Below are 27,169 nucleotides of genomic sequence, written 5' to 3' on the forward strand. Positions count from 1 at the left end.
TTGATACTAGAGTCTACATTGTTTATTTCAGCAGTAAGTGCCCCCAAACCTAAAGTACAACATTGAAAAAATCTACAACATAAAAATAGAAAATATTCAAAATGCACAGAAACACAATCATCTTTAATGTGATTAAAAAGTCACATAAGAGTTTTTTGCAATTAAGGATGTGCTTCACAACACTGTATAGAAATCTGCAAGTTTCCTGTATAAGCAGGATCCTCATGCTTGTGCAAGTCGTTCTAGGACTCTTCGGTATTCTGAAACAAGTTGCTGGAAACTCTCTTCTAACTGCTCGTGTTGCATGTTTAGGTCTATTTGGTTCAACTGATTTGTCAGCTCCTCTGGTCTTAGACACCGTCTCATCTTGGCAAGTTCTCTCTGCTTTTTCTATGCAATCAAACAAAAAGCAGTTTAAACACAATAATCTTCAAGACTATGTTATTTAATTAAATTAATTCAACTTCAGTATCTACTTTAAGATATCCCTAATCCTAGGAAAAAACATTAGCAGTGTTTCATTAGGATCACTTTTCTACTAAGGCCTCTTACTTTCTATTTTACTAACAGACCAGTGAAATGAAAAATGGTTTCGAAGTTTTTCCTTAACCAAGACAGGTTAGGTCCAATGGTAATTCTACAACTGAAAATATAAGGCATGAAAAACCAACTGTATAAAAGTGTCCAGTGTTCTATGCTGACATTAGTTGGCTGAAAACCAATGAGACAGTGGGATTAATTTCCCCATAACCGTCAAAGATTTAAGTCTCTTGCACACAGAAAATTTAATGAATTGTTAAATTATTCAAGTTACCAGGGATGAGTAGTGCCAGCACTGAAATGCAATAAGATTATTTACAAGCATAAACATTTGTACAGAAAGAGAATGAGGAGTTCCCCTTTCTGCCTAACATTTGCAATACTTCTACCTGTTTCTTTAAAACCTTGAAATACTTTTGTATTTCCTTTTCCCAGGTATACTTTTATACAGCTGATACCTATTTCTGAAGTGCTTATTTCCATAGTTACTTTCCCTTCTTCGGTCTTCCCTTGCTTTGTAAAAGCAAAGTATCATTCAACATTTAATTAACAACAACAAAGCAGCCGCATCGTGTGCCTGGCTTCTTATCAATAAATCCTTGCAATGCCTATGGAATTGTAGGTTGGTTTTTTTTAAACATTTTTCCCAAACTATTCAGTCTTAAAAAAACAAAAATAAAAAAAAAAAAGTAAACCCCATTCTGTTCAAAGGAAAATTTGTTCTCTTTCTGTGACTGATGCTGAGAGAAAGGAGTGGAGACCACAGTAAACGTGTAAGATAGGAGATTATAGAAGCTTTCCCTACGGAGCCCCAGAGATAGAACCACCTTTTCTGAACTGAACATTGTCTGTATTAGAGTCCTGATGAGGCCTCCAAGGTATGTTTCTGGCCAATAATCAAGGAACATTTCCTTGTAGAACAAAAATGTCAAAAGCAGAACAGCTGTTTAAATTTTAGATTAATACTAGCTCTATCTAGTCAAAGTAAGTAAGGTAGTCAAAACATGTGATGAAAATACAGATGAGTACTTCCTGAGCAATCTTCAGTCAGTATTAACAAGAATTCTTTAAAGATTATAAATATTAGGTCTGAAAAAAGTGTCTGTTACATCTGGTACTGTAGCATTAGGCTATCTCCAAGTTCCGGATTACTGGTAAAAAGCAAATGCCCTCCACGTGTTTCAGACAGTCAAGATGTTTCAATGTCCATCTCCCTTCAGATATGTTACTGGCACATCCAGGTGCACAGTACTCTGAAACCTACAACTAGTGACATTTTACATGGGCAGTTTCATAAGATTCTTTGGAAGCAAGCTATTGGGCTGGAGAGAAAAGTATATTCTGTTCAAGCAGCAGATTCAAAGTATTATGATTAAGCAGCACAGCACTGCTGTACGCTTCCAAAAAGGATGTGAAGAACACAGACATGATCAAAGAAACATGTCTACCAGCACAGTCCGCTAAAAAAAACACAAAAAGCAAAGTTCTTCAGAAATCAAGAAGCCACAGTGAAAGCAAACTTTCACAAGCTCTTCACTGTTTGAACTACCTTAATGTGATGCCCTGTTCACTAAGATACCACATCTTCTAGTACTTAGAGAGCAACATAATTGACTGTACCAGCCATTCCGATCTAGTAATGTCAAATACATTAAAATCTCATTATTTTTAGCAACAGCCTCCTTGCTCATGTGAGAAAGGAAACAGTTTGTAGGTGTTTTCATCTGAGGCTTCTGCATACAGCTCTATTTCTGCTACTGTTGGCTAAGAAATAGCTGCAAGATGAAATAACCACTTTTACTAAATTAAAGTAGTGACAATTAAGAATTATTCTACACTTGTACAGCACTGTTCCAATGAAACTAATCAAATGCTTTACATATAAAGAAGATGCCAGCAATATTCCTGATTATTTGAGTCTGCTTCTCCTTCCCCCAAAATTACCCCAGATATATATTTAAAGTTAATTATAGTTTTGAAGAGTACTTGAAAATAGCATCATGACTAAAATTCACTGGACTTCAGTGCCAGGCAAGATTATGGAACAGGTCATCTTGAGTGCAATCACACAGCACTTACAGGATGGCCAAGGGATCAGGCCCAGCCAGCATGGATTCAGGAAGGGCAGGTCCTGCCTGACCAACCTGATCTCCTCCTATGATCAGATGACTGCCTGGTGGATGTGGGGAGGCCTGTGGATGTAGTCTACCCGGACTTCAGCAAGGCCTTTGACACTGTCCCCCTGTGAGAGACTAAAAGCTTGTCTCTCTTGGTGTGACTCAACAAAGATAAAAATCACTCGCTGCTTGCCCAGCCAATAGCTGATATATGTTGGGCAGAGCCACTGGAACGACTCTTGGAAGGTGCAAAGATAACATTGCTCGCTGGGCCACAGCTGGCCTGACAACAATGGACCTAGGCCACCTTTGGGAATATGCATGAGACAAGATAATCTCCACCCATCAAGTACTCTGGGAAGGGTGACACAATGGATTCACCACCTGTTTCCTGATGTGTAATGTAATGAGTGTGGGGGCTTGTCTGGATGGAGACAGAGGAGGCGGAGGGCCCCCCACCCCCCATCCAGAACCTTGCCCAAACACACAGGAATACACAGAAAGATTTCTGGGGGAACGATACCTGGACATTTACCTAAGGATGATTTCCTTGCCCCTGAATTCCTGAGGGACAATACTTGGACACATACCTAAGGACTAATAACCGTATAAAAGACTGGAGCCACTACTGGCTACTTTAGAGGAAAAACGGAGATGAAGGAAAACACAGGAGAAGGACCATGCCGCTGAGGAGGAAAAGTTCTGCCTGCTGCAACTCATGGAGAAAAGAGGCTGCCCAGAGGACCACAGCTCTTCTCCAGCAAAAGCCTCAGCACCATTTCTCTACAGACCCAACATCTCCTGCAGCACCTTTCCTCCACAGACTCAAACTGTCTTGGGGGGGATGAGGGGTGTGGTAATATAATTCCTTTCCTCTTCCCTTTCTCTTTTCTCTCTCCCTCTCTATTTTCTCCCTCTCCCCTTCTTATGTCCACTTTATTTATGTAATAAATAGTCTAGCTGTTGATATTTTGGCCTCATTTGTGCCTCTAATTTCACAAAACAGGAATATTCATAAGAACTGTGTCTCTTTCCCTCTCCGGAACGAGACACCCCCACAGCAAAATACCAGACCAAGCTGTCAGCCTGTGGCTTGGACAGCAGCACTCTGTGCTGGGTTAGGAACTGGCTGTAGGGCTGTGGTGGTGAATGGTGCCACATCCAGCTGGCAGCCAGTCACTAGTGGTGCCCACCAGGGATCAGTGCTGGGCCCCATGCTGTTCAATATCTTTATTGATGACCTGGACGAGGGGATTGAGTCCATCATCAGTAAATTTTCAGATGACACCAAGCTGGGGGCATGCGTTGACCTGTTAGAGGGTAGGAGAGCTCTGCAGAGGGACCTCGACCGACTGGACAGATGGGCTGAGTCCAAGGGCATGAGATTTAGCATATCTAAGTGCTAGGTTCTACACATTGGCCACAACAACCCCATGCAGTGCTACAGGCTGGGGTCAGAGTGGCTGGAGAGGGGCCAGGCAGAAAGGGACCTGGGGGTACTGGTTGACAGTAGGCTGAACATAAGCCAGCAGTGTGCACAAGTGGCCAAGAAGGCCAATGCCATCCTGGCCTGCATTAGGAATAGTGTGGCCACCGGGAGCAGGGAAGTTATTGTGTCCCTGTACTCAGCACTGGTTAGACCACACCTTGAGTACTGTGTCCAGTTCTGGGCCCCTCAGTTTAGGAGAGATGTTGAGTTGCTAGAACGTGTCCAGAGAAGGGCAACAAAGCTGGGGAGGGGTTTGGAGCACAAGCCCTCTGAGCAGAGGCTGAGGTAGCTGGGGTTGCTTAGCCTGGAGGAGGCTCAAAGGATACCTTATTGCTGTCTACAACTACCTTAAGGGAGGCTGTAGCCAGGTGGGGGTTGGTCTCTTCTCCCAGGCAACCAGCACTAGACTGAGAGGACACAGTCTCAAGCTGTGCCAGGGGAGGTTAAGGCTGGATGTTAGGAAGAAGTTCTTCTCAGAAAGAGCAATTAGTCATTGGAATGGGTTGCCCAGGGAGGTGGTGGAGGCACCATCCATGTTAGTGTTTAAGAAGAGATTGGATGAGGCACTTGGTGCCATGGTTTAGTTGATTAGATGGTGTTGGGTTATAGGTTGGACTTGATGATCTCAAAGGTCTTTTCCAACCTGGTTAATTCTATTCTATGAGGGGTAGCTGTTACTTCCCGAGTTTCCCAGAACAACTCTAATTGCTCCAACAGTGATTCCACCTTTGACACTAGACGCTGTGCTAATTGCACATGCAGATGTATTCCCCATAATTAGGGGTGTCTGGCCTTGGTTGACACAGGAGCTCAGTGCACCATAATACCATCAAATTATCAGGGATCAGAGCCCATAACTATTCTGGGAGTCACTGGTGGATCTCAGGAGTTGACTAAGATACAGGTTGACATAAGTTTAACTGTTAAAGAGTGGAAGAATCATACTGTTGTGACAGGACCTGATGCACCTTCTATTTTGGGAATTGATTTTCTGAGAGAAGGGCGTTTCAAAGACCCTAAGGGTTACAAATGGGCTTTTGGATTAACAGCTGTAGAAACTGATGGAGGAAAATTGAAGTTGTCCATTAGACCTGATCTTTCTGATGAATCCACAGTTGTGGGACAACATGAGATAGAGGATATAAAGTTGCCGGTTGCTTCTCAAAACTATGCTTCACAGACAATACAGAACCAACCGTGACTCTTTGGTGCCCATTCAGAATCTGATTTGTCACTTGGAAAGTCAGAATGTTGTCAGCAAAACTCATTCACCTTTTAACAGTCCAGTGTGACCTGTGCAAAAGCAAAATGGAGACTGGCATCTGACAGTCAACTTCAGTGCTCTGAATGAAGTAACTCCACCTATGAGTGCAGCAGTACCAGACATGATGGAACTCCAGTATGAGCTGGAATCCAAGGAGGCTAAATGGTATGCTACCATAGACATTGCTAATGCTTTCTTCTCTATTCCCATAGCAGTGGAACGCAGGCCTCAGTTTGCCTTCACCTGGTGAGGAGTCCAGTACACTTTCAACAGATTGCCAATGGGCTGGATCCACAGCTCAAGCATCTGTCATGCAGTGATCCATGATGGTCTGGAGAAAGGTGGTGCTCCAGAACACATCCAGTTCATTGACAACATCATCTGGGGTAAAACTGCTGAGGAAGTCTTTGAGAAAGGTAACAAAATCGTTGTGATTCTCTTGAAAGTTGTTTCACCATTAAGCGAGACAAGGTGAAAGGACCTGCCAGAGAGATCCAGTTTCTGGCAGTGCAGTGGCAGAACGGTCACCAACACATTCCAGTGGATGTGATAAACAGTCTCTGCCATGGCAAATCCCTTGGACAAGAAAGAAACTCTATGTTTCTTAGGTATACTGGGATTTTGGAGGCTGCACATTCGAGTCACATTATACAGAGGTTTCACAATCTGACTGTATCCAGGAAAGCGAAAGTTTCCAGTGGGGACCTGAACAACAAGCAGTCTTTGACCAGATAAAACAAGCAGTAGTTCAAGCAGTGGGTCTGGGACCTGTCCGAGCTGGTCCAGACATTAAGAACATTTTGCACATGGCTGCAAGTGTCAGTGGTCCAACCTGGTGCTTATGGCAGAGAGCTCCAGGTGAGACACGTAGACATCCACTTGGTTTCTGGAGTTGAGGCTACAGAGGCTCAGAGGCAAATTATATTGTAACAGAGAAAGAGATTCTAGCTGCCTATGAAGAGTAAAAGCTGCTTCTCAAGTAACTGGAACTGAGTCACAACTTCTTCTAGCTCCTAGATTGCCAGTTTTAAATTGGATGTTCAAAGGTAAAGATTCTACACCGCACATACCACAGATGCCACATGGTCTAAGTGGATGGCTCTGATAATTCAGAGAGCTTAAATGGGAAATCTTGAAAGACCTGGTCTGGTGGAGGTGATCATAAACTGGCCTGAAGGCACTAACTATACAAAACCTCCAGAGGAGAGAGTAACTTGTGCTGAGGAAGTTCCTCCTAACAATGACCTTTCTGATGATGAAAAGAAATGTGCTTTGTTCACACTGTTCCTGTCATCTTGTTGGAAACAAGCAGAGATGGAAGTCTGCAGTGTGGAGTCCTCCACATCGAGTTGCAGAGGCAAAGGATGGAGAAGGAGAATCCAGTCAATTTGCAGAGGTAAAAGTTGTCCAGCTAGTTCTTGACATAGCTGAACATGAGAGATGGCCGAAGCTTTATCTTTACACTGACTCAGGGATGGTAGCCAATGCCCTGTGGAGTTGGCTAAAGGACTAGAAAAAAAATGGTTGGCAGAGAAAAGGAAAGTCTGTTTGGGCAGCTGACCTGTGGCAGGACATTGCTGCTCGAATCGAGAGAATTCCAGTGAAAGTGAGACACATCGATGCTCACATTCCTAAGAGCAAAGCTACTGAGGAACAACAACACAACCATCAGGCAGATCTAGCTGAAAGAGTTTCTCAAGTTGTGTTTCTCAACACAAACTCTGATCTCGATCTTGACTGGAAACACCGAGGTGAGACATTCTTAGCTCGGTGGGCTCACGATTTGTCAGGACATCAAGGCAGAGATGCAACCTTCCAGTGGGCTCGTGACAGATCTATAGACATTTCCATGGATGCTATCACACAAGTCATCCATGACTGACATTTGTGCTGTTATTAAGCAAAGTAAGCCCTTGTGGTATGGTGACTGATGGTCCAAATACAAGTATGCTGAGGCCTGGCAGATTGACTACATCACTCTACCTCGTTCTTGATCTGGTAAGCAATATGTGCTTACTATGGTAGAGGCGAATACTGGATGGTGGGAAACTTAGCCAGTTCCACATGCAACGGCACAAAACACCATTCTTGTTCTGGAGAGACAAATCCTGTGGAGATGCAGAACTCCAGAGAGGATTGAGTCAGACAACGGAACTCATTTCAAAAACAATCTTGTAAAGAACTGGGCCAAAGAGCACGGCATTGAGTGGATATTCCACAGTCCCTACTATGCACCAGCTGCAGGGAAGACCGAATGCTACACTGGTTTGCTGAAGACCACTCTCAAAGCCATGGGAGGTGGATCTTTGAAAAACTGGGAGAAACATCTAGCACAAGCAACCTGGCTGGTAAATAGTAGAGGTTCAGTGAATCAAGCTGGACCTGCACACTCAGATTTGCTACAAAAAGTAGAAGGTGATGGAGTTCCTGTTGTTAGAGAAAAGAATCTGCTGGGCAAAACTGTTGGGTATTTTCTCCTTCAGGAGAGGCCAAACCTGTCTGAGGTTTCTGCTGGTCACACTTACTGGGTAATGCAAGAGAATGGTGAAATTCAGCGTATTCCACAAAGAAATACAACTTCAGCTGAGAGAGGTTAAATTTAGAGTGTTGTACAGATACAACTTCGTGCCCAAAGGAAGAATCCATGAGGAATCTATGGTGCACGAACCCTGAGAGCCCTGAGTCACCTGAGAGTCTCTGTTCCTTTTCTTCACCTTGTCTGTGGAGAAACAAACTGTTTTGTGTTTTCTTTTTTCCTGTTTTTGTAGTCCTAAGTCATCTACATCTGAGACAGCCAGAATGGACTATGAACTTTATTTACTCATTGTTGTAGATATTGTTTTAGATTAGATGGATAGGATTAGCATCAAATAAAATTGTTTAGAAGGGGTGTATTGTGGTAGTTTTAGGTTATGCCTTTGAAATTTAGCTGCAGATTAGAAAAGTAGAAAACTATAAATAAATTACTATTGGTGTAAAAAAGATAACAAAAGATTATTCTAAACAAATTCCTTGGATAAATGTCTGGTATAAAAGAAGCTGTATCATAACAATTCTTCACATTTCCCATTTCCTTTTCTCTTCTGATCTTGGCTGGTTTTGCTTTGCTCAGGAGAAGATAATGTGCTTCTCGGTAACCTTGGCGTAAGTCTAACCCACTGCTTTTTCTCTCCGCTCCTCTCTCTCTCTCAGGACAGGGAGGTTTGGGGGGGCAGTGGAACGACTTCCTGGGTCTTTTTGACCAGAGAGGGTTTCATGTTGTTTGCTAATTGTAAATATCTGTATAATATTGTAAATACTGTATATTTTGTACATATTCATTGCATTCCATTCTGGAGTGTAGTTTTTATTTGTAAATACAGGTTCATCTGCTTCTGAGTTGGTCTGGCTAAAAGTTAATGCTGGGGGGAAACTTCAACCCACCACAGGGGGCCTACAGGAAAGCTGGGGAGGGACTTTTTAGGTTGTCAGGTAATGATAGGACTAAGGGCAATGGAAAAAATAAAAAAAAGGGTAGATTCAGATTGTATGTTAGGAAGAAGTTCTTTACCATGAGGGTGGTAAGACTCTGGAACAGATTGCCCCGGGAGGTGGTAGAAGCCCCATCCCTGGAGGTTTTTAAGGCCAGGCTGGATGTGGCTCTGAGCAACCTGATGTAGTGTGATGTGTCCCTGCCCATGGCAGCGGGGTTTGAACTAGATGATCCTTGAAGTCCCTTCTAACCCTAACAATTCTATGATTCTAATTTTGTATTTCTGTCATAAGACGTCAGTGATGAGTGAATAAATTGAGACCACATAACAGTATACTAGCTAAAACATCCTGGCCTTATTTGTAGTGCACACTGAATGAAATTCAGCAAATGAGACAAGACAGTCATGAAAGAATAGAAAGCATTCTGATTAAGGTCTTGCCATTCAGCAAGATGTGGTGTTATCCCCAGATCAAGAAAGTATTTAATAGAGTGCTGGGTTCTCATTTCTGTTAACAGGCTGCCTAAGTTCAAGATGAGTACCATCTCAAAGTTTTGCTATTTTGGTGTAACATGGTAGGTGCTGCTTTAGAAAGGCTTGCAAGCTGACCAAGGCAACTGTCATACTTCGCGAAACTTTTCAAGCAGGGTTTTGGTTTGCTTAGTAAATGCTCAATTGAAGAGAGTAGCTAACATGCTAGTTATAGCAATAAACCTACATTTATTTGTGGTCTTTTGACTCTTAATACAAAGATTGATGCCTCCAGCAACTAGAATGTTTTATTAAATCTGTATCTCAGAGGGTCAGTTTATGCAACACAGACCAACTATATTGAAGATCCTGAGAAGCATAGCAACTAAAAAAATCACTATTCTAAGTTTAGTACTTGCCTGAACTTTACTGCTGAAATTATTTTGTATTCCATCTGCATGGAGTTCTATGCTGACATAGTTTTTATTACTTCTAGCAAGCTGTTTTGTTAAAACCTTGCTAACAAGCATAACAGGAATCTAAACCATACCTCGTCAACAGTGTGAACCTATTACAGCATTTATCTCTCCAAATTTTTGGCTTGTCCAAGATATTTTTAACTTTTTTAAGAAACAGCTACTCTTTTTCTCTTTAAGCCTACCTGGACATAATGCCACTTGTAGCTAGATAACAGTAGTAATTTCCTGCTGGAACTGGGCAGGAAACAGTCAGGAGCCAAACAGAAGATTTTCAACATTATTATGTATGAATATTCTTTGCATCTGTATACAGTTGTATGTCAGTTGAGCACAGCATAACTAATAGTAGTTAACTGGCAACATAATTGGCATCAGCTACATTTATGGAAATTAAAGTAAAATCAAGTATAATTATCCTTGAAATAAGTATTAAATTATACTTAAGTCACCTTATAGGGGCCAATCAGTCGTCTTTTAACATCCAACCGATAGCTTCTGGATTGTTCTGCATCACCCATATCTGTTGCACGCAATCGGAGAATTTCATAAACTCGTCTTGTGTGTTGCTAATGAACAGAAAGGATAAAAACCATGTCTGAATGAAGAGGTCACTCAACAGAACTCAAAAGTGGAGAAATACTGAAATATGGGAGTAGTTCCTCAGCTTACTGAAAGACAGTCAAAAGTGTAGGCAAAGCCTTTGCCAAACCTATCCTCCTATCGGGTAGGTTAAATGAATAAACGCTTGTCATTCAAAACCATTTTATTCCATGCAGCCAGTGTCTGATCTCTCATAGTGCTGTGCCAGCTGTAGATGTGCTTCAAGGACCTGCTGTAAGTAAGCAACAGACAGTCCAGAAGCCAGAATGCAAAAATATTTCCAAGAATGGAAGGATTTGAACTAGTGACATGCAGCAATATTTTACTAAACGTTATCTGTTTTGCTAATCTTTACATACTTACAGCCTTTCACAAGCACCCCTCTCCCCACCCCCAACAAGTTCTAGATATGAGAATGAAACATCAATATTTAAAAGTTTCCTGTTTACTAGGGAATGAAAGAATTGGTAAATGGGAAAATGAAACTGCTTTTGGAACCAGCATCAGCTAGTGTCACACCTGGGAAAAAGAAAACAAATCATGTTGCTACTATATTAACTGCTGCATCTGTATGGAAAATGAATATAAGACCAAGTGTTCTTTTGCTGAGCAACAGAACAAAAATAAGACTGATAACTGCACTAGGACATATTTAGATACTGTTAAACCCCATAAACTTGTATTTATCCCTTCAGTTTTAAGATAATGGACACTGGAGGCTTAAGAGGCAGTTTCCTTACACTTAGCTATAATATTTCATGAACATATTTGAATGTGGTCTCACACCTTCCATCCCTCAAGTATCAAAGCTTTCATTAAATTGCATTCAAATACATTTAATTAGCAACTCTGATCTTTCACTAATCACTTACTGATATTTCCAGCAAAGTTAATTGTTCAGTTCTCAAAGTGTTTAGAGCTGTCTTAGTATCAGTTGTCCGCTACTTCAGTGTTCTGCATTTCCAAAATAACCCTTGTTATTTGTATATACTTGAAAGAAATGGAAACCCTGTCAAATCCTATCAGCAGCAGCAGGTTAAAAACAAAGCCATTTATCCAAAACCATGATCTAGGTATCTCTCTTCCAGATACATCCCAAAAATGTGTTGAAATAAGCCAAGAGTGTATAAATTCTCCACCTCTACATTTAAGTTGTTATTCTTCTAGTTTGATAAGAATATGGTCAACTACAATTGCTCCAATTAAATACCTTATTTATTTTCAGCTTTTGTTGAGCTTCCATCACCATTTCTTGACTGAAACCTTGCATTAACTTTCCTGGGGAAAAGCAAAGCAAATCTTGACAGAGCTTTACAAGAACAAAGTCTCTTAGCTTCACATAGTTCTCAGATGGATCTTCAGCTAGGAGAAAAAAAAAAAAAAAAAGGCAGGCATATATTAATTTGGCAGTATTCCCTTCCTCATCTCTGGTATGTAACTACAAAGAATTATGAAAAACAAAAGCAGATACAGTATATAAACAACTGTGCTTCATTTTAAGGACTGCTATTTGACAGTAGATACTAGAGAGCCTGCAGAAAGAAAAATATCTAAATGCACATTTCTATGAGACCGACAACACACAATTCAATTTAACTCCTTGGGAAAAGAAAACTGCTCTATGTATGAACCCTTTTTGTTCCATCTATTCTGACAAAGCAGTAGAATTACTAGAACTACTAAAACAAACTAATTATGTGGAAAAAGACTGGTGAGACTGTTGTACCATATGCAGCTAAACTAGTTGAAGAGGTGTACTTTGTTAGCAAAGAAGATAGGGAAAGGTACAAGAACCTTTTAGGGCATGCTCATGGAAAATTAAAAGTCTGGAATGACCTAAACCAAAGCTGATCACAACTCCATGTTACTTCCATTTAGCTTAAAATGCTACCATAACTATCCGCAAGGTTGCTTTAGAAAATAACACCGAAGTTGAGAACTAGCTTTGGGTACTATCTACATGGTCCATATGCAGCTTTGTTCCTGTTTACGAACTATGCAGAAGGGAAACAAAGCTGTGAATATAATTTACTACTTCCTTACTTGTTTAGACAAGCTTACTACAAGTAGCAGGGCCATGCTCCCTGACAACACTCATTTTTCCATAGATTAGCATTGGGGAATTTATTGCTAAACACCTTATATTCCAGCTGTGTTTTTCCTTAGTTTTGACCACTGAAAATAGTTGAAATTTGCAGTTTAGGGATAATCAAAACCTAGTAAGTTACCAAGACGACTAGGATACAAGTTTTTCCTGTGTTAAGTGCAGCGCTGAATAACTGGCAACTTTTTTTTGGGGGAGGTGGGGTTGGAGAACACGTGCTATGATTCTATCAGTTAAAACATTTTATGCATGAGTGGCCTGATCTTGTATGGCAAGTCTTACAGCATTTATTCCACAGAAACTGTACTGAAGTTCACTGATTCCAGTCCTTTTCATGCAGGCTACTTAGAAGAAAGATGAGACAGTTTCTCTACAGCATGCATTATCTAAATATCTTGGCTATATCGAGATTGTCCAGCCTGATCTTCCCCTCAGAAAGGACAACAAGTAATTTTGTTAAAGCCTTAAGTTCCACAACTTGAGAACAATGGATAATATTGCAAGCTTCCTCCTACTTCAGAGTGGACTTGATCTTTGAGGTCTCTTCCAACCTTGGTGATACTGTGATACTTTATTCCATAAAAGAATGAAAACCTCTTTTTGTACACATTTACTGTTTACTACAACCCTACATTAAGGCACTGAGCCATGAATACTTCATACGATTTATGAAGTATCATGTTAATAGAATAGAATTAAGCAGGTTGGAAGAGACCTTTGAGACCAATGCTTTATCTATCCTTAGCTATAAAAGCTATGTGCCATTAAAATGTAATGCATGATGCACGTGATCTGCTGTTGCATAAATGAAGTTATGCTTGCTTAGGTTCCTATGAATTGAATTAAAATTACAAGGTGGATTATTTTGTTAGGATTATCCTGCAGCAACGTGTTCTATTGTATTTTAATTGGTATGAGGGAGTTTCTTCTAACTAAGATGAGGTCTGAGACAGCACCAGCACTCAATGGTCAGGTCACATGTTAGGACTGCACTTCTTCCTAAACGGGATTTGAATCCATGGGACAGACACCATGTGCATAGTAATTTTTTAATGTATTTTTACACCCTTTTTTCCCTTCTGCCTTTTCCTCAATTACTTTTTATTTTTAGGTATTTGTGCACACACTCCTAATATTGTGGGTGTCTTCAGCCAGCAATACATGCTACTGCAGCACAAGTTCTCTACACTGTTTGCTGGCTAAAATTTTGGCTTGCATGTGAATATTAACATGCTGGTTTAGTTTGGTGTGTTTCCACCCTCCTCTCCCCATTAATTTTGAGTCTTGGCTAATAGGAATAAGTTGAACAAGGAATCTGACAAAGCTTGATCTCTTGGCAAACTTGGCTGTGTATCTAACAATAAAATGGCTAATTAGCTGGTAATCCGTTCATGCTAGGGATTGAATTTTCCTGGTGTGCTGTTCTGTTAAGGATTTAAGGAGCTACATTATATACAGTTCTTCTGTAAACCAGGATACTATTAATCCTGAACTGAGCTGAAGCTAAGTCTTCAAAAGGACATTTAATTGTGACAAATGAACATAAAAATTAGATCACAGGCTAACAACCTGTGAACTCTAACAGTTGCTTGTTAAAATAGGTGAACCAAGTTAAAAATTTAACACAAACCTGTTATATCAAGTACTGTAGGAGAAGACATATAGTATCTATGAACTGTTTCAAGCAGCTGAGCACCATGGCCTTCTCCTTGGAATGGTGGTAAGATCAGCATCTGGCTACAGACAAAGGAATGTATTTTCAGCTCAAATGCACACATTTGCAAACATAATGGTATTAAACCCAAAATGGTATTTCATTTTATATTGAAGTATATGTAGCAATCACATTAAAAATATAATTTTTCACAGTCTTAAAATTGCTAAATAATCCAAACTTGTTTGAGATTCCTTCCACTTCAAGAAGGGAACAATGAAATAAATCAGTGCATAGCCAGCTAATAATGGGGATTTTTTTAAACAAATCAACACCATTATAAACAAGTATTGGGAGCTTCAGCAGTTCCCTCTTCTGAAATAAAAGGCAAGGCACGAGTTACGCCGCCAATTACCTTACACGTGGCCGGGTTTTGTCTGGGTACACATAGTAATTATAGACTGTCATGTAGCCTACGGTCGCAAAGAGCGTAGCTCCATCCTTATTATACTTCTCAAATCTGCAGATAAAACAGAAAGCCAAGCAGGTCAATTACAGTCGCGCTCCCATGCAGTGTCCATTTTCTTTTCCATTCTCCATCTGAATTTTCAGTGTCAGCAAGCTACTCTGTGAGGGCCCAATGGGTACACCTGCTATGTTCTGAATGTACAATTCACTTAATTGGTGTGCAGCAACTTGGATAAATCAGGCCTCTTTACAGCACTTCAGTGCACTTGCCTATTATAAAGATGAATAGGTGGCAAGTAAAAGAAAACACAGGCAAAGCTCATTTTACTGTTTAAGCCTACATTCAGGACTCTAACGGACAACAGCATTTAATTCAGCTCTATTCTCAAGCTTTCCCAAAGCATAATGGAGGAAAACTCAAGCCTCATAAACAATGGTTTTTCTTTCCTGGGAAAAATATCATTATACTGCTCCAATAATTGGCCAGCCACAATTAAAATGCAGGCTTTGTGGAGGTAATAAGGTCCACTGTTGCTTTAGAACTGTACTTACACTAGAAAGTAGTTCCATCTTTCATCATCTACATCAATAAAGCTAGCAGTTTCAATAAACCACATCAAGAACGTCTGAAGCCTTTCATGATAGTCTCGAAAGCCTGGACATGTCATGTCAGCCTAGGGAAAAAGCCAGGAGAAGTCAGGTGAAACTTATCACAGATGCAGGAAGAAAAAAATTATGCAAAACCCAATTAAATTCTCCAATATAAAAAAAGAATGTTTAATAAACACATAAAATGACAGAATTTACATACATTATAGTTAAAACATCACAGAAAGCATATCTCTGCAAAATTAAATTTAGTTGCTAAAAAGCAGCAGTTTAACTGATTCTTCATACCTTGTAGATCTGATATATTATATCTTCACCAGCTTCCTCATTATGGACAGAGTATGTGTGTAGCAGCATCCCAAAGGGCTTGAAGTTGACCTCCTTCTCCAACAGCGACACAAAGTCATCTGTGTTTGTGCAAAAACCAGGAGGAATGATTTCTCTAATTTTACTTTCAACGTCATCTGCCTGGGGATTACAAAAAGGAGCAGGATAAGTGAAAGAATAGAAAAATACAGTATTGATGCCACTACTGTGCTATAAAAAATGACTAAGAGATGCTATGGCCTAACAGTAATAAAAGCAAGTATTCATGTTGTTCAGTAGTGACCCTCCAGCACCTAAAGGAGTTCCACTGATGAAATCCAGAAAAGCCACAATCCAACCACTGCAGGCATCAAAACTCTTGAAGTTGCAGTGTAAGTTCATTAGCACTTTCATGTTTAGAGATTGTTATGCCAGTTCAAGTAAAACCAAAGCTAAAACTTTCCAGCCACCAGTTCTCCAAGACTATGCTACGTAGCCCTGTGGAACTCAGGCTCTCAAACAATCACCCTACAAGAGATATTAAGGGGTGCAGAACTACGTGGAAGAAAAGGGACAAAGACCAAAAAAGGTAGTTCCCAGAAGCTACAGAAACTGACAGCTAGCACACTCTTGCATTCTTATGTTTCTCAGCTTGAAATGCCTGCCTATGAGATCAACTGCAAAACACATTACATACTAAGACGAAAACATTCTGCATTCTAATCAAAGAACATTTTGAAAACTAAGATTAACAACAAAAATAACAAGAATACTGTCAGCAAATCAGACCCATAGTCTAACATACAAGGGAAGATGAAATGCAGACATCAAAATTAAAATTACTCTTTTCATGTAACCAAAGTGAAAGTTAGAGACTATCAGCTGAGCAGACTTCATAATGTTTTTCAGACCCCAAAAAGACCACTTGATTGAATACATTTACTACTTCTTTTTAACCATGAATATTTGATGAAGTTTCACAATAACGTATTACTGCTTCTCACCAGGCAATAAAACTTAATGAATTGGTCTCAACTTAACAAAACCGTATTCCTCAATACAACCCCTAAAAGCCTGACATTACATTCAACAAAATGAGCTTACATTCAATTCAAACTTTCCTCTGGACAATGAATCCAGGTTTTCACTTAATGGAGTTTGCCGTGAGTTCAGCTGTAATGTTTGTATTGTATCTATTTCCACAAGGACTGACACAAGAACACTTTGTGTTAACTTACTAAGCAGCTCTTTCACACCGTTTACATGCATGATGGGTATTAGTTCAAAACCAAGACCCTTGCTACTTAGCATTCAAAACAGGGAAATTAAGATGCTTAGAACAAAATACACTACAAAAGGCTAATACAACATGCTACTAATTCCTGTCCTTTCAACCATAGTTCCTTAAGTAGAAGCAATGCACCTGCAAATGAATAGCACTTTATCATTCAGTTACAATTTTAGTGTAGAAAAAGATGGACGTAGTTTAGTACAAACAAGTTTTATTCTTAATGGTTTGGTACTACCAACATTTATATTTGTAGAGAGAGCTATTAAGCAGTTAAAATATAGCTCTATAATACTTGGTGTAGGAATTCAGTTAAAATGTGTACTATCTTCAGACCCATTTCATTCTCAAAACAAAGGACATGCATTTACTGGAACCTTTGCTATTCTTCTTAAAACAGTAAATAGTTAATTATTTTCTTTACACTTATTGATTTAACTACATTACCTAAAATCAGCCATTTTTGCCAGAATCAATGAATTACATAAAGACAAAAATATTTTCCACAGAGCACATTTTGGAAATGCCTTTATCTTTTTTAACTGTGCAAGTGCATTGTTTACACAGATCTTAAATATGCACTGCTGACAAAGCTGTAAGAAACCGCAGTCGTGAATCTGTAGTGACTTTCATTTCATGTATCTGAAAAAGGCATGTATAAGAATCTAGAATTATAAGAATATTTCCAAGCATCAGCTCAATAATTCAATGTGGAGATACGTGAAAAGGGTAAATATGTTGTATGAAGTATTCTATAAGTAGTATTTAAATAATTTTGCCCCCCCCACCTCCATTTGTTTCTTCCTTAGTAGCAAGAAGGAAGAGAAACTTCCACCTGTCCAGAATATGCAAGATAATGCATCTATCACAGGCTGTCACCACAGAAAAGTGTTTTAAGTAAAATAAAAATAATTAAATCATCAGAACAAAGGCTTAGCAGATAAAGCGGCAGATAATCTTCATTGTTCTATATGACAACATATTTTCACCTACTGCCTCCTAAAATTTCTCTCCCCAGGAAATGAGGCCCGGTATTAAGAAGAACAAAACAACACACCACACTATATTCTTCAGTTAGTTTTAAGATTAACAAGATCACCCTTTCTAACAGAGGAAATCCCAGAATCCTCAGAGTAGTGGCATAAGTTTAAGTGATCCAATTTTCTGTAAACTCTGGAATCTTGAAATGTCAACACAATACAAATACAGGTATTAATGAAAAAAGGCAGTTTGTGATGGAAACATACATTACTTGATAGGCATTTTCCTAACACTTCTTGCTGGGTACTCATATCCCAAGGAGTTATCAAAATTTGCTTACTGCCTTTCCCTTGTGTATTTGTTAATATTCAGGGAGGTTTGTTTCTTGTATTGGAAAAAGGAGCTGGCATCTTACCGACTGACATGTATGCACGATAACATACCAGTTTCTGTTCAAAAAATCCAGTACTGCTGGCTACTAGAACAGTGTTAAACTCAGACAAAGGCACTTAAAAATCAAGCACGAAAAATTCCTGACAAAAATCAGTCAAGAGTTGTTGAGCTTATAGTTTATGGAAATTCTGCCTGAGATGTATTATTTTCATAAACAGAATCATGTGAGGAAGTTAGCACAGACTTGGAACTGAACTTGATGTGTAGTAGGACTACTTCAGTGGGCAGTCTTTGTACATTGCATTTGACTCTGAATCACTTTAACATAGAGATTATTCTTGTATGAACACACAGTTACGACATTTGAATCACATGAACATCCTGTATCAAAGAGACTTGACGAGATTACAGAAACATTTGAAAGCTGAATTTCTCTAACAAGTGTTATGTATTCATAGCAGTGGGGAGCAATGAAGTGATCAGTAATATTAAAGAAAAGATGCCCGATATTAAAAATAAGACATTTATGTTAACTTTTGTAAAGCAGATGCATTAGACCAGCTGCAAAGCACAAAAAATACATTTACGTAAAGGCTGTTTCAGAGGATATTGAGATACTTTCCCCTACCCCATCATAAAATGTATGATGAAAAGGAACATTCTTGAACAGCTGCAAGTCTCAAAGCAGCAAGCAATTCAGAGGTCAATGCTATTAATATTTACACTAGAAGAAAGCAGTCTCTTCAGATATTTGAAAGAAGCAACTCCACCCAGGGAATAAATTTTGCCTATTTTCATTAAATGAAGTGCTGACTTCTACTCAAAACATTATCATACTTTGCTGAGCCTTCCCCACTAATATGGTTTAGGTCCACCTTTAGGGAGATATTAAAATGCACAAATACGACTTCAGTTCTGGCTCTGGAAATTTCAGGATTATCTTTTACTTCATGTTTGAAAGTATATCAGATAAAGAAAATAGTGATATTTGGATTAATATTTCTGTCACTCCACAGTGGAGACTGTAGCAGATATTTTAGCAATAATGGAACCGAACTTAATATTATAAAATAAACCCACCTGCTGTTGAATGGGCTTGTGTTGGTATTTAGATACAAAACCCTGAGCTTTGAATAACTTTGTAGAACATTCAAACTAACTTGCACTTGTAACCAGTTATGTTCCAGTTATGTTAAAGGCAGAAACTGTTGTACTTTCCTAAACACTATGTATTCACAGTAAAGATTACCTGTCATGTATGGCAGATAGTCCACATATTAGTATGACTGTCCTGAGTGAGCTCAGATCAGCAATCCAACAATTAACTTAGAAGAGCAAATGTTAATACCCTGATGTAATGACAGCTTATTTTAATCTCTGTAAATGTAATCATATCCTAAGGTGGTTAAACTAATGGCAAATAAAAATGCAGAACAAGATTGATGACAACTGTTTTTCTGCATAGGCTTAGATCTAGCCAGATGAGCAGTGTATTTGGATATAGTGTTAATAACACCAAGGGAAACACAGGGCAAGTTACCACCTCCTTCCGATTCAAAGCCTGTAAATAAATACACTGGAAAGTAAACAAGATCAAAAAGATCCTCTTTTTTGTCCCCATCTCAATCCCTTAAGCATTTTGAGGAATAATTCAGCATAGGAAAACAGGGCTCAAAAGAACCAAGGATTATGAGCAATTTAAAAAGTTGCAGAGTATGGTTAGGGCAAGATGGATGTTGTTTATTTTGCTTGTATCTTCAGAAAAGTAAAGTGACTTTGCCATTTGTACAGAAAACAGACTGTGAGTAAAAAAGTGCTATGGCACCAATTCCTGTTGTGACATGACTTTGAAATTATATTGGTGAAATGTTGGACTATTTTAACATGATTACTATGCTGCAATAGACTTTCCTTTTTCCTAATTTCTAAAACCCTAAAGATTGAGAAGTATGACCTTTCAATGAAGGTATGTTGCCCTTTCAGACATGTCCAGGTACTTAGCCTGTTGAACTAAGTATATTCTAGAACATCAGAACAAGGAAGGGCAAATCTTGAAAATTAATTTAACAAAGTCATCCCAATGTTTTTTGCTCTACAATAGGCCTTTCCATGAGAAAATGTAATTAAGCTCCAATGAACCGGGAACTTGAAATACAACTTGAAGTGGAAGATATTTACTTTTTTCTAAGAAAAATAATATTCATGCATAGTAATTTGAAGTCAGTGCAAATATATAATTTCATACTACATAGTATTCATTTATAACCACATCAACAGCTCTTTTGAAAAAACACACAACTCAATTTTTTTCTTCCTTATAACCATGTAAAACTCAGGTTATGTTAATTTTTTAATGCATCGGCAGCCACTCAGAACAAGAGTTATTCTGCAGAACTGTAAAGGTACCTGTACAAATATTTAAGTTAACGGCTTTAAGAAGGTGTTTTATTCCTAAGTTCTATGCATCATTCGTCAGCTGGCTGAAAGACTGATTAATTTACCTTCTGTAAAGTTCTCAAATATTCTGAGAGCATATAGGCAAAAGGACAAAAAAACCCCCAACCCACAACACCCCAAACCAAACCACCAAACTCAAACACCAAACAAAAAACACTCACCAACCAACAACCATAAACACCAATCAAAAACCTCTTCTACAAATATTCTGTAAGATTGAAAACTTGTAGGCAAGCCTGTAACAAAACATCCTGTACTATTGTATACATGAGATGTAAAGTACACATGATAACCAGCCTTGTTGTCTGCATTTGCCATTTAAAGACATGCAGTCAGGTATCCTACCTCATGAAGTGTTGACAGAAATTTCCTTTTCCTTCTTACTGAATTTGCTTCAGTACAAAAAACATCAGTGCTTGTCCTCCTCCTAAAGACACTTGATGTAAAAACGCAGACTTGCTAATTTGTGGGTTTTGTGAAACTGGCTTTAGTATTAGCACTTCAAAATTGTGTCAACAGTACAGTTGGACATGATAATACTGTAGTCAAAGGAGAAGCAATGGGAAAGCTTATAGATGAAGTTCAACGCTTTTTTTCATCTTAGTAACAAATGAAGCCTTGTTTGCTTTCAAATGTACATCATGTTTAGGTGAGCAATTACTAAACCTAGAATTCTTGTGCACATGCCAACTAAAGTTTTTCCAAAACATTTTAAGTGCAGGTATGGTTCTGTCTTTACCTCCACACAGTCAAACTTTTCATTTACTTTAGATGTATATTCGATGCGGAAGAGTGTTGACAGGTTACCAGCGATATAGTACAAAAGGATCTTCAGTCCCTTGTAGCCAAAAGCAACTTCACTAAGGAAAAAGAAAAGAACAATCAGGAACTCTGTACACAGCAAATCATTCACACTATAGAGCTGTCATTTAAGACACTTTGAAGTTCTTATCTTTCCCAGCAAAATATAAGCAGCGTCCTGATAGGAAAAGGGAATCAAACTGAATGTGTACTATCTAGGCAGATAACGCCTTACGCAATTTCCACCAGTTACTTTGCTCTTCTAGTGGAGAAACAGAACATCTTCCTGAACTCAGTAAGGCAGTGAACCTGCCCTTACTGTGACAGCTCAAGAAATTGTAGCTGAAATAGCTGATAGTGCATTAATATTTTTCAATGTATTTACCTAGTTAATGCTTTTATTAATTGATCAATAACATTTACTAAAAGTTACTTTGCAGTGTAGCATATTTTGGAATATAGTACTATAATTGACACTGTATAAACCACAGATAGATAACCAGTCACAACAGGTGTGTTTTAGGTGGATCACTTCTATATAGTTATCCAATCTAACCAGAACCCAGTAAATAAAACTAAAAATAAAAAAATTATGGAATATAGAAGCTGTATTTACACTTTGGAAATATGAGTTGCCTAAAGATATACACTCTATTGCTGTGAAATAGAGAATTTTGTCTCAGGCAAAAAACTGAGCTGCAGACAACAGTAATGAGCACAAGTAGGTTCCTTTTTTTGATAATTTTACTGATATTTTCTTTCATGGTAGCTACATTTCCTACAGTATTAATGAAAGTCAGCATATTTGGGGAAACAAAGAAGCAATACTTTTCTAGCTTTTGTATCCTCTGCACATCTAACCAGTTACAAGTGTATATTAGAGAACATAAATGCCTAAAATCAATACAATTAACATTCAATGATTTAGAAGAGTCAACAAGGTGAGTTTAAGTTTGAGTTTTTCCACTAAAATTCCATGTAATAGTAAAAAAGTGTATAATTTTGCTAGGTTTTTTTTAATACACATTACTGTGACAGTTATTAGCAAGAACTGACTATTCCTTCATATTCTTAGAAAAATGCCACAAACAATACTCACTTGAATAATTCTGACTGCAAAACCAGGTATTTAATTCTCCAACAAATATGTAAAAGTAGCATATAAAAGGACTACAGGTTCAAACTCTGCAAGCTAGGCAGTAAGGCCTAGGAATATAGTCATAAAACAGAAGTATTGCTGTGTCATTTAAAATAGCATGGTATAGCACAATTTCCTGTTTCCAATAATTTGGAAGTATCTCTCCCCTTCCAGAACTTAATACAGATACTTCAACTTACTCATCTCCAAACACTTGATGGCTATATTCTGGATTAAATGTTGTGTTCTCATCCTCCAAATCCTCAGGAAAGCGAACTGAGAAAGGGGGAAAAAACCAAAACAAAGCAAAAACAAACACACACACACCAAACAAAAAAATCCAACCAAGTCATCAGTTTCAGTTTGTCTATTCACAGATGCCCTGTTAGATGTTCATGCATTCTTCCAGCATAGAGTCAGACAACTTCCATTATGAACCCATCTACATTAGGCTGGCATACAAATGAAATAAAGACGTCTTGTGCAATTTAGATGCATGTTATTTGAGCTGAGGAGATCAAATCATTAAGCAGAATAAAGCTGAGAGATTGACACACACACATATATATGAAATGCATATATGTATACATCTCCTGAGTGTTACTGCCTGTATTTTGAACACTGAAGACACAGCCCAGCAGGATATTCTTGCAGTAAGCCAGATCGATCACACAATCAATGTTGCCTTCCCATTCTGCCATTCTTCTCTTACACACAGGTGAGAACACTTCACTGTAGGGGGTTTTCATGAAGTGATGAATGGAAACTAATGTTTATGTGCATTTATGTTCATGTAAAAGTTTTGAGAATCAGTATGAATACATACAAAACAACTGCATCAATACTAGACTGGTACCAATATTACCAAAATAATTAGTGACCTTTTTTTCCCCTGACTCTTTACTTATCCTCAAAGCTTAATATTAAACAAGGTCTTTTCTGGTAAAGTAAAAGTGTTCTCTATAATGGCATCTACTGGCATTCAGTCAAGCCTTTTACAGCAGTTGCTTCCCAGCAATTGCAACAGGAGTTCTTCCATCATAAAATGTATGATGTATTACTGGATGAGAATTAGAGATTAAAGTAGGGTTTTCTAGGAAAAAATTTTGAGGACTGAGAAACCTAATTCTCAAACATCCCCTGTGCATTGGCGGTTTAAAAATATTATCTTCAATTGGAAGGGATATAACTCTTAATCTAGGCGTTAAAGTGATAGTTTGGCTACATTAACAAAGCACAAGTAGCTCAAGACAACAGTTAACACTGCATTAGCATGATCAGGAAGCATTATAGAGGTTAGCATTTTTTAAAGCATGTAGAATATTGAACTACAGCTTCTTTGCTGCTTTAGTCCAATAAAACTAGAGACAAATAGAAGTATTTTTCTGATAATACTAGGAAGGAATTACTCAAATATGAAAATGTCAATGAGGAGGTTCCCATGACAAGATAAAAGTCTAACGCTCTCCAAAGCAAAAGAGAATGGCTGCTCTTGTCCTCTCAGATTTGATTCAGAGATCCTGAGATTTCAGATAGTGGCAGCGTTAAAAAACCCCCACAGAATCTCAAGAGAAAAATCACACAACAGAAAAACCCAGAACACCAAACAAAAAAACCAAAACAAAACACAACCAAAGAGTAATTCTGAACTGACATCATGGAAGAAATTAGGATCCTGGTGGAGAGGACAGTGTAAGACTGCTTTTTAGATTCATGTGGGATGTACATGCCTTTTTAAAAATGCTACAACTTTGTAGCTTCTCATCTTTTAACATAATTTGTGAAACACCTACACTCTGAATGGATGAAAGTTAAAAATATTAGCTGTGATGGGCAATAGGTACCTTAATTAAAAATCCTCTAGTCTAGCAGACTCCCTGAAACCTGATATAGTAGCTCCTCAGCTTTCTTGACAAAATTCACTCAGATGTCATTATCTCTCATTCTGTCCTATGATCTCAGAAAGGTGGAAGCCTGGGCATAAAATCCTTATTTAAAATAATGCTTAACAGGAAAAGAAATACTTCACAATTATAGTGGTTTAAGAAACAAAGAGATAATGGTTATAATGGCATTTTGGCTCACAAGCCATAGGTGATTGTGTATTAAAATTGCTACTGAGCTACATGGAACAGATTGCAAGTAGCAGTTCTGAAAAAGTGCTTAACAGGTTCATTACTTTTTCATTTTCTTAATAAATTATGGTATTTGTACTCTTCAAGGGAACAAATTACTGAAGAGGTGAGAGGATTAGTGCTGCATGTAAATTGGAGATATAAGCAAACCTATCAAGTTCTGTCTGCATTCTAAGTATTCTTGTAAGAAAATTATCTTTAAGAAGCAACATGCAGTTCTTGAAAGACAGACGTTTTCTACTTAGATTTGAAACAATTTTCATTAAGAGTGTTTGTGTGATACAGATCTTGGGCAGTTTGCGAAAGGGTAACAAAAAAATCCAACCCAACACCACTTTCCAGCCTTTCTTGCCTGCCTCCCTTCTCAAAAAAAGAAAAAGAAAAAAAAAAAAAGAGGAAAGGGAAAGATGTTAAAAATACGTATCATTAGACATTTATAATGCTAAACAAATTAGTTCTGTTGCTGTGGTCACAACATAGACAACACATACTTAGGACTGCACCATAGCATAAGGATTAAAGAAAAGAGAAACTAAAAGAACATAATGAATACTTCGAGAAAATAAGAGAAGATATAATTCCAATGCATTCTAGTTACATGCAAATAAATTGCTGATGACATTATTACACAGACAGGATTGATTTTTTGCAGCTGTACTTTAATTGTAGTAGTCTCAGCAATATTAGACTATGTGTTCCTATTCTTGTGCTTGTATATTTATCTTAATAAGTACACATTAAAACCTGGGTGGATTTAAGTATAAGAACATCTCCTAAAAAGGCACTAAAATATTCCAATATCAAGCACACAGTATTAAAAGAGTTACATTACCTAGTTTCAGATTAATTGCTTCATTTGTATTACATTTGTATTCAGCCAGCTTCTTCTCCATAGCAGTAAGTCCTGAAGAAAAAGATTTGTTTAAAAGAAGAGTGAAGAGGTGTACAGTCTGTCACCATTATTCATGCTTAGAAAAAAAATCAGAAAAAAATCACAACACAAATCCTACCAAGAAGAAGTAGGTTAAACTTGCTACAGTATGCTACAATGTGTAAAAGGAATATAGAAATTTGTCTTAATCACTGTTCTGGAACTAGAAAACAGATGGTAAATATTTCTTCTTTCTAGATTCTGAGAACGAAGAGCATTACAATAATGCAAATCATTACCAATAAAACATATTTAAAAGCTATTTAGTAAAAAACAATAATTCAGTCTCACAGACGTTTCGTTTAAAGAACATGTCAAGTAAAATGTTTCAAGTGTTTGCATTAAGTAATTTCATAAACAGGTGTATATTTATCTTAATAAATTACAGTGGCACATATACCATCAGCAATTACCTAGTTACTACTTCTGCTGCAGAGTGGATGCGGAAGGAAAAAAATAACAAGCAACTTGCATCTAGATGTTTTTCTAAGCTCAATCCAGAAGACACTTCTCTTATCATGGTATTTTTCAAATGTTTTATAAATCCAGATCCCTCTTCATTCCAGAAGCCTCATCAGAAAGTTATTTATTTTCAGATATTAATCTTAAGCCAAAACACGTTTGGGTTTCTGATTCCCTCCCCAACCCCACTAAGCTAGTGAACTCGTGGACATGAAGGTATACTCTGGCTTACACCTACAAAGCGTGGGGGCCGTGAACCCGAAGATTCCTGCCTGCCCACCTGCCTGCCCAGTAGTAGCATGCCCATAGCGACCGGGGTCTTAAAGTTAGCCCCTCGCTCCACCCAGATACCAGATTCCCCGATCCTCCGAGCTCACGACAGTCAACCCTCACCGGCATCCTCACCCGCTGGTCCCGCCACGGCCGCCCCGAGCTTACATTCCGCTTCCTTGCCCTACGTCCCGGCCACAGCGCTTCCACACACAGGCAGCACCGGGTCCCCGCCAGCGCCCGCGAGAGCCTGGCAGAAGGGAAAAGAGTCAACCGTCCCCAGAGCTTCGCTCCCCCCTCACGGAGAAGCGCCGGCAGCGCCCAGTACCGTTCACTCCAAGCAAGCAAGCAAGCCGACGTCCCGCTCCGCACTCACAGTGGCAAGGCAGGCCCTGTCAACTCTGGGAGCCGGGGAGGGTAGCACCGGGCAGATCAGGACCGCGAACTTACCCGCCATTTCCGAAGAGCGGCGGTGGCGGCCGAGTCACCCGGGCAGAACGAATCAACCCGCGCTCCCACTCACCGGAAGTGAGCGCACATCCACACACTTCCGCTTCCGTCCGCCGAAACACAGGAGCCAATAGCTACACTATGCGACACGCATGACCCATAGACATGCCCAGTGCTGCCCAGAGACGGCCTTTCAGCCGCGCATCCGTGTGCTTGTTCGTTTGCATAGCCCCGCCCCCGCAAGCCCGGGCTGACTCGGCCTGGCCGGCGCACATGCGCAGTGCGCCCT

General features: G+C 38.9%; 1 protein-coding gene across 2 annotated transcripts; it reads right to left on the reverse strand.

The window, feature by feature from the left end:
• HAT1 (histone acetyltransferase 1) lies at window positions 1-26,978 on the reverse strand. 2 transcript variants are annotated; one of them, XM_068138590.1, is made up of 12 exons: window positions 26,881-26,969; window positions 26,566-26,680; window positions 25,600-25,671; window positions 22,833-22,908; window positions 21,433-21,553; window positions 15,557-15,736; window positions 15,212-15,333; window positions 14,607-14,711; window positions 14,168-14,274; window positions 11,644-11,795; window positions 10,283-10,399; window positions 1-390 (listed from the first exon to the last, which is right to left on the reverse strand). In XM_068138590.1, the coding sequence occupies exons 3-12, from the start codon at window positions 25,658-25,660 to the stop codon at window positions 223-225; spliced, it is 1,209 nt and encodes a 402-aa protein (XP_067994691.1). In that variant the 5' UTR covers window positions 25,661-25,671; window positions 26,566-26,680; window positions 26,881-26,969; the 3' UTR covers window positions 1-222. The 2 variants fall into 2 exon arrangements, with proteins under 2 accessions (XP_067994691.1, XP_067994690.1); XM_068138589.1 differs by lacking the exon at window positions 26,566-26,680 and having other exon boundaries at window positions 26,881-26,978.
• Between the last annotated feature and the right edge of the window lie 191 nt (window positions 26,979-27,169).

The sequence above is a fragment of the Melanerpes formicivorus genome, unplaced genomic scaffold, assembly GCF_026170545.1.
Source record: "Melanerpes formicivorus ecotype bairdi unplaced genomic scaffold, bMelFor1.0.p_v2 SCAF_5, whole genome shotgun sequence".
Classification (NCBI taxonomy): Eukaryota; Metazoa; Chordata; class Aves; order Piciformes; family Picidae; genus Melanerpes; species Melanerpes formicivorus.

Coding starts and splice junctions, on each gene's coding strand:
- HAT1 (XM_068138589.1), bottom strand. Junction 11,796..14,167: donor TACAGTACTTGATATAACAG/GTTTGTGTTAAA, acceptor TTTTTCTCCTAG/CTGAAGATCCATCTGAGAAC. Junction 10,400..11,643: donor AAAAGCTGAAAATAAATAAG/GTATTTAATTGG, acceptor TCTGTTCATTAG/CAACACACAAGACGAGTTTA.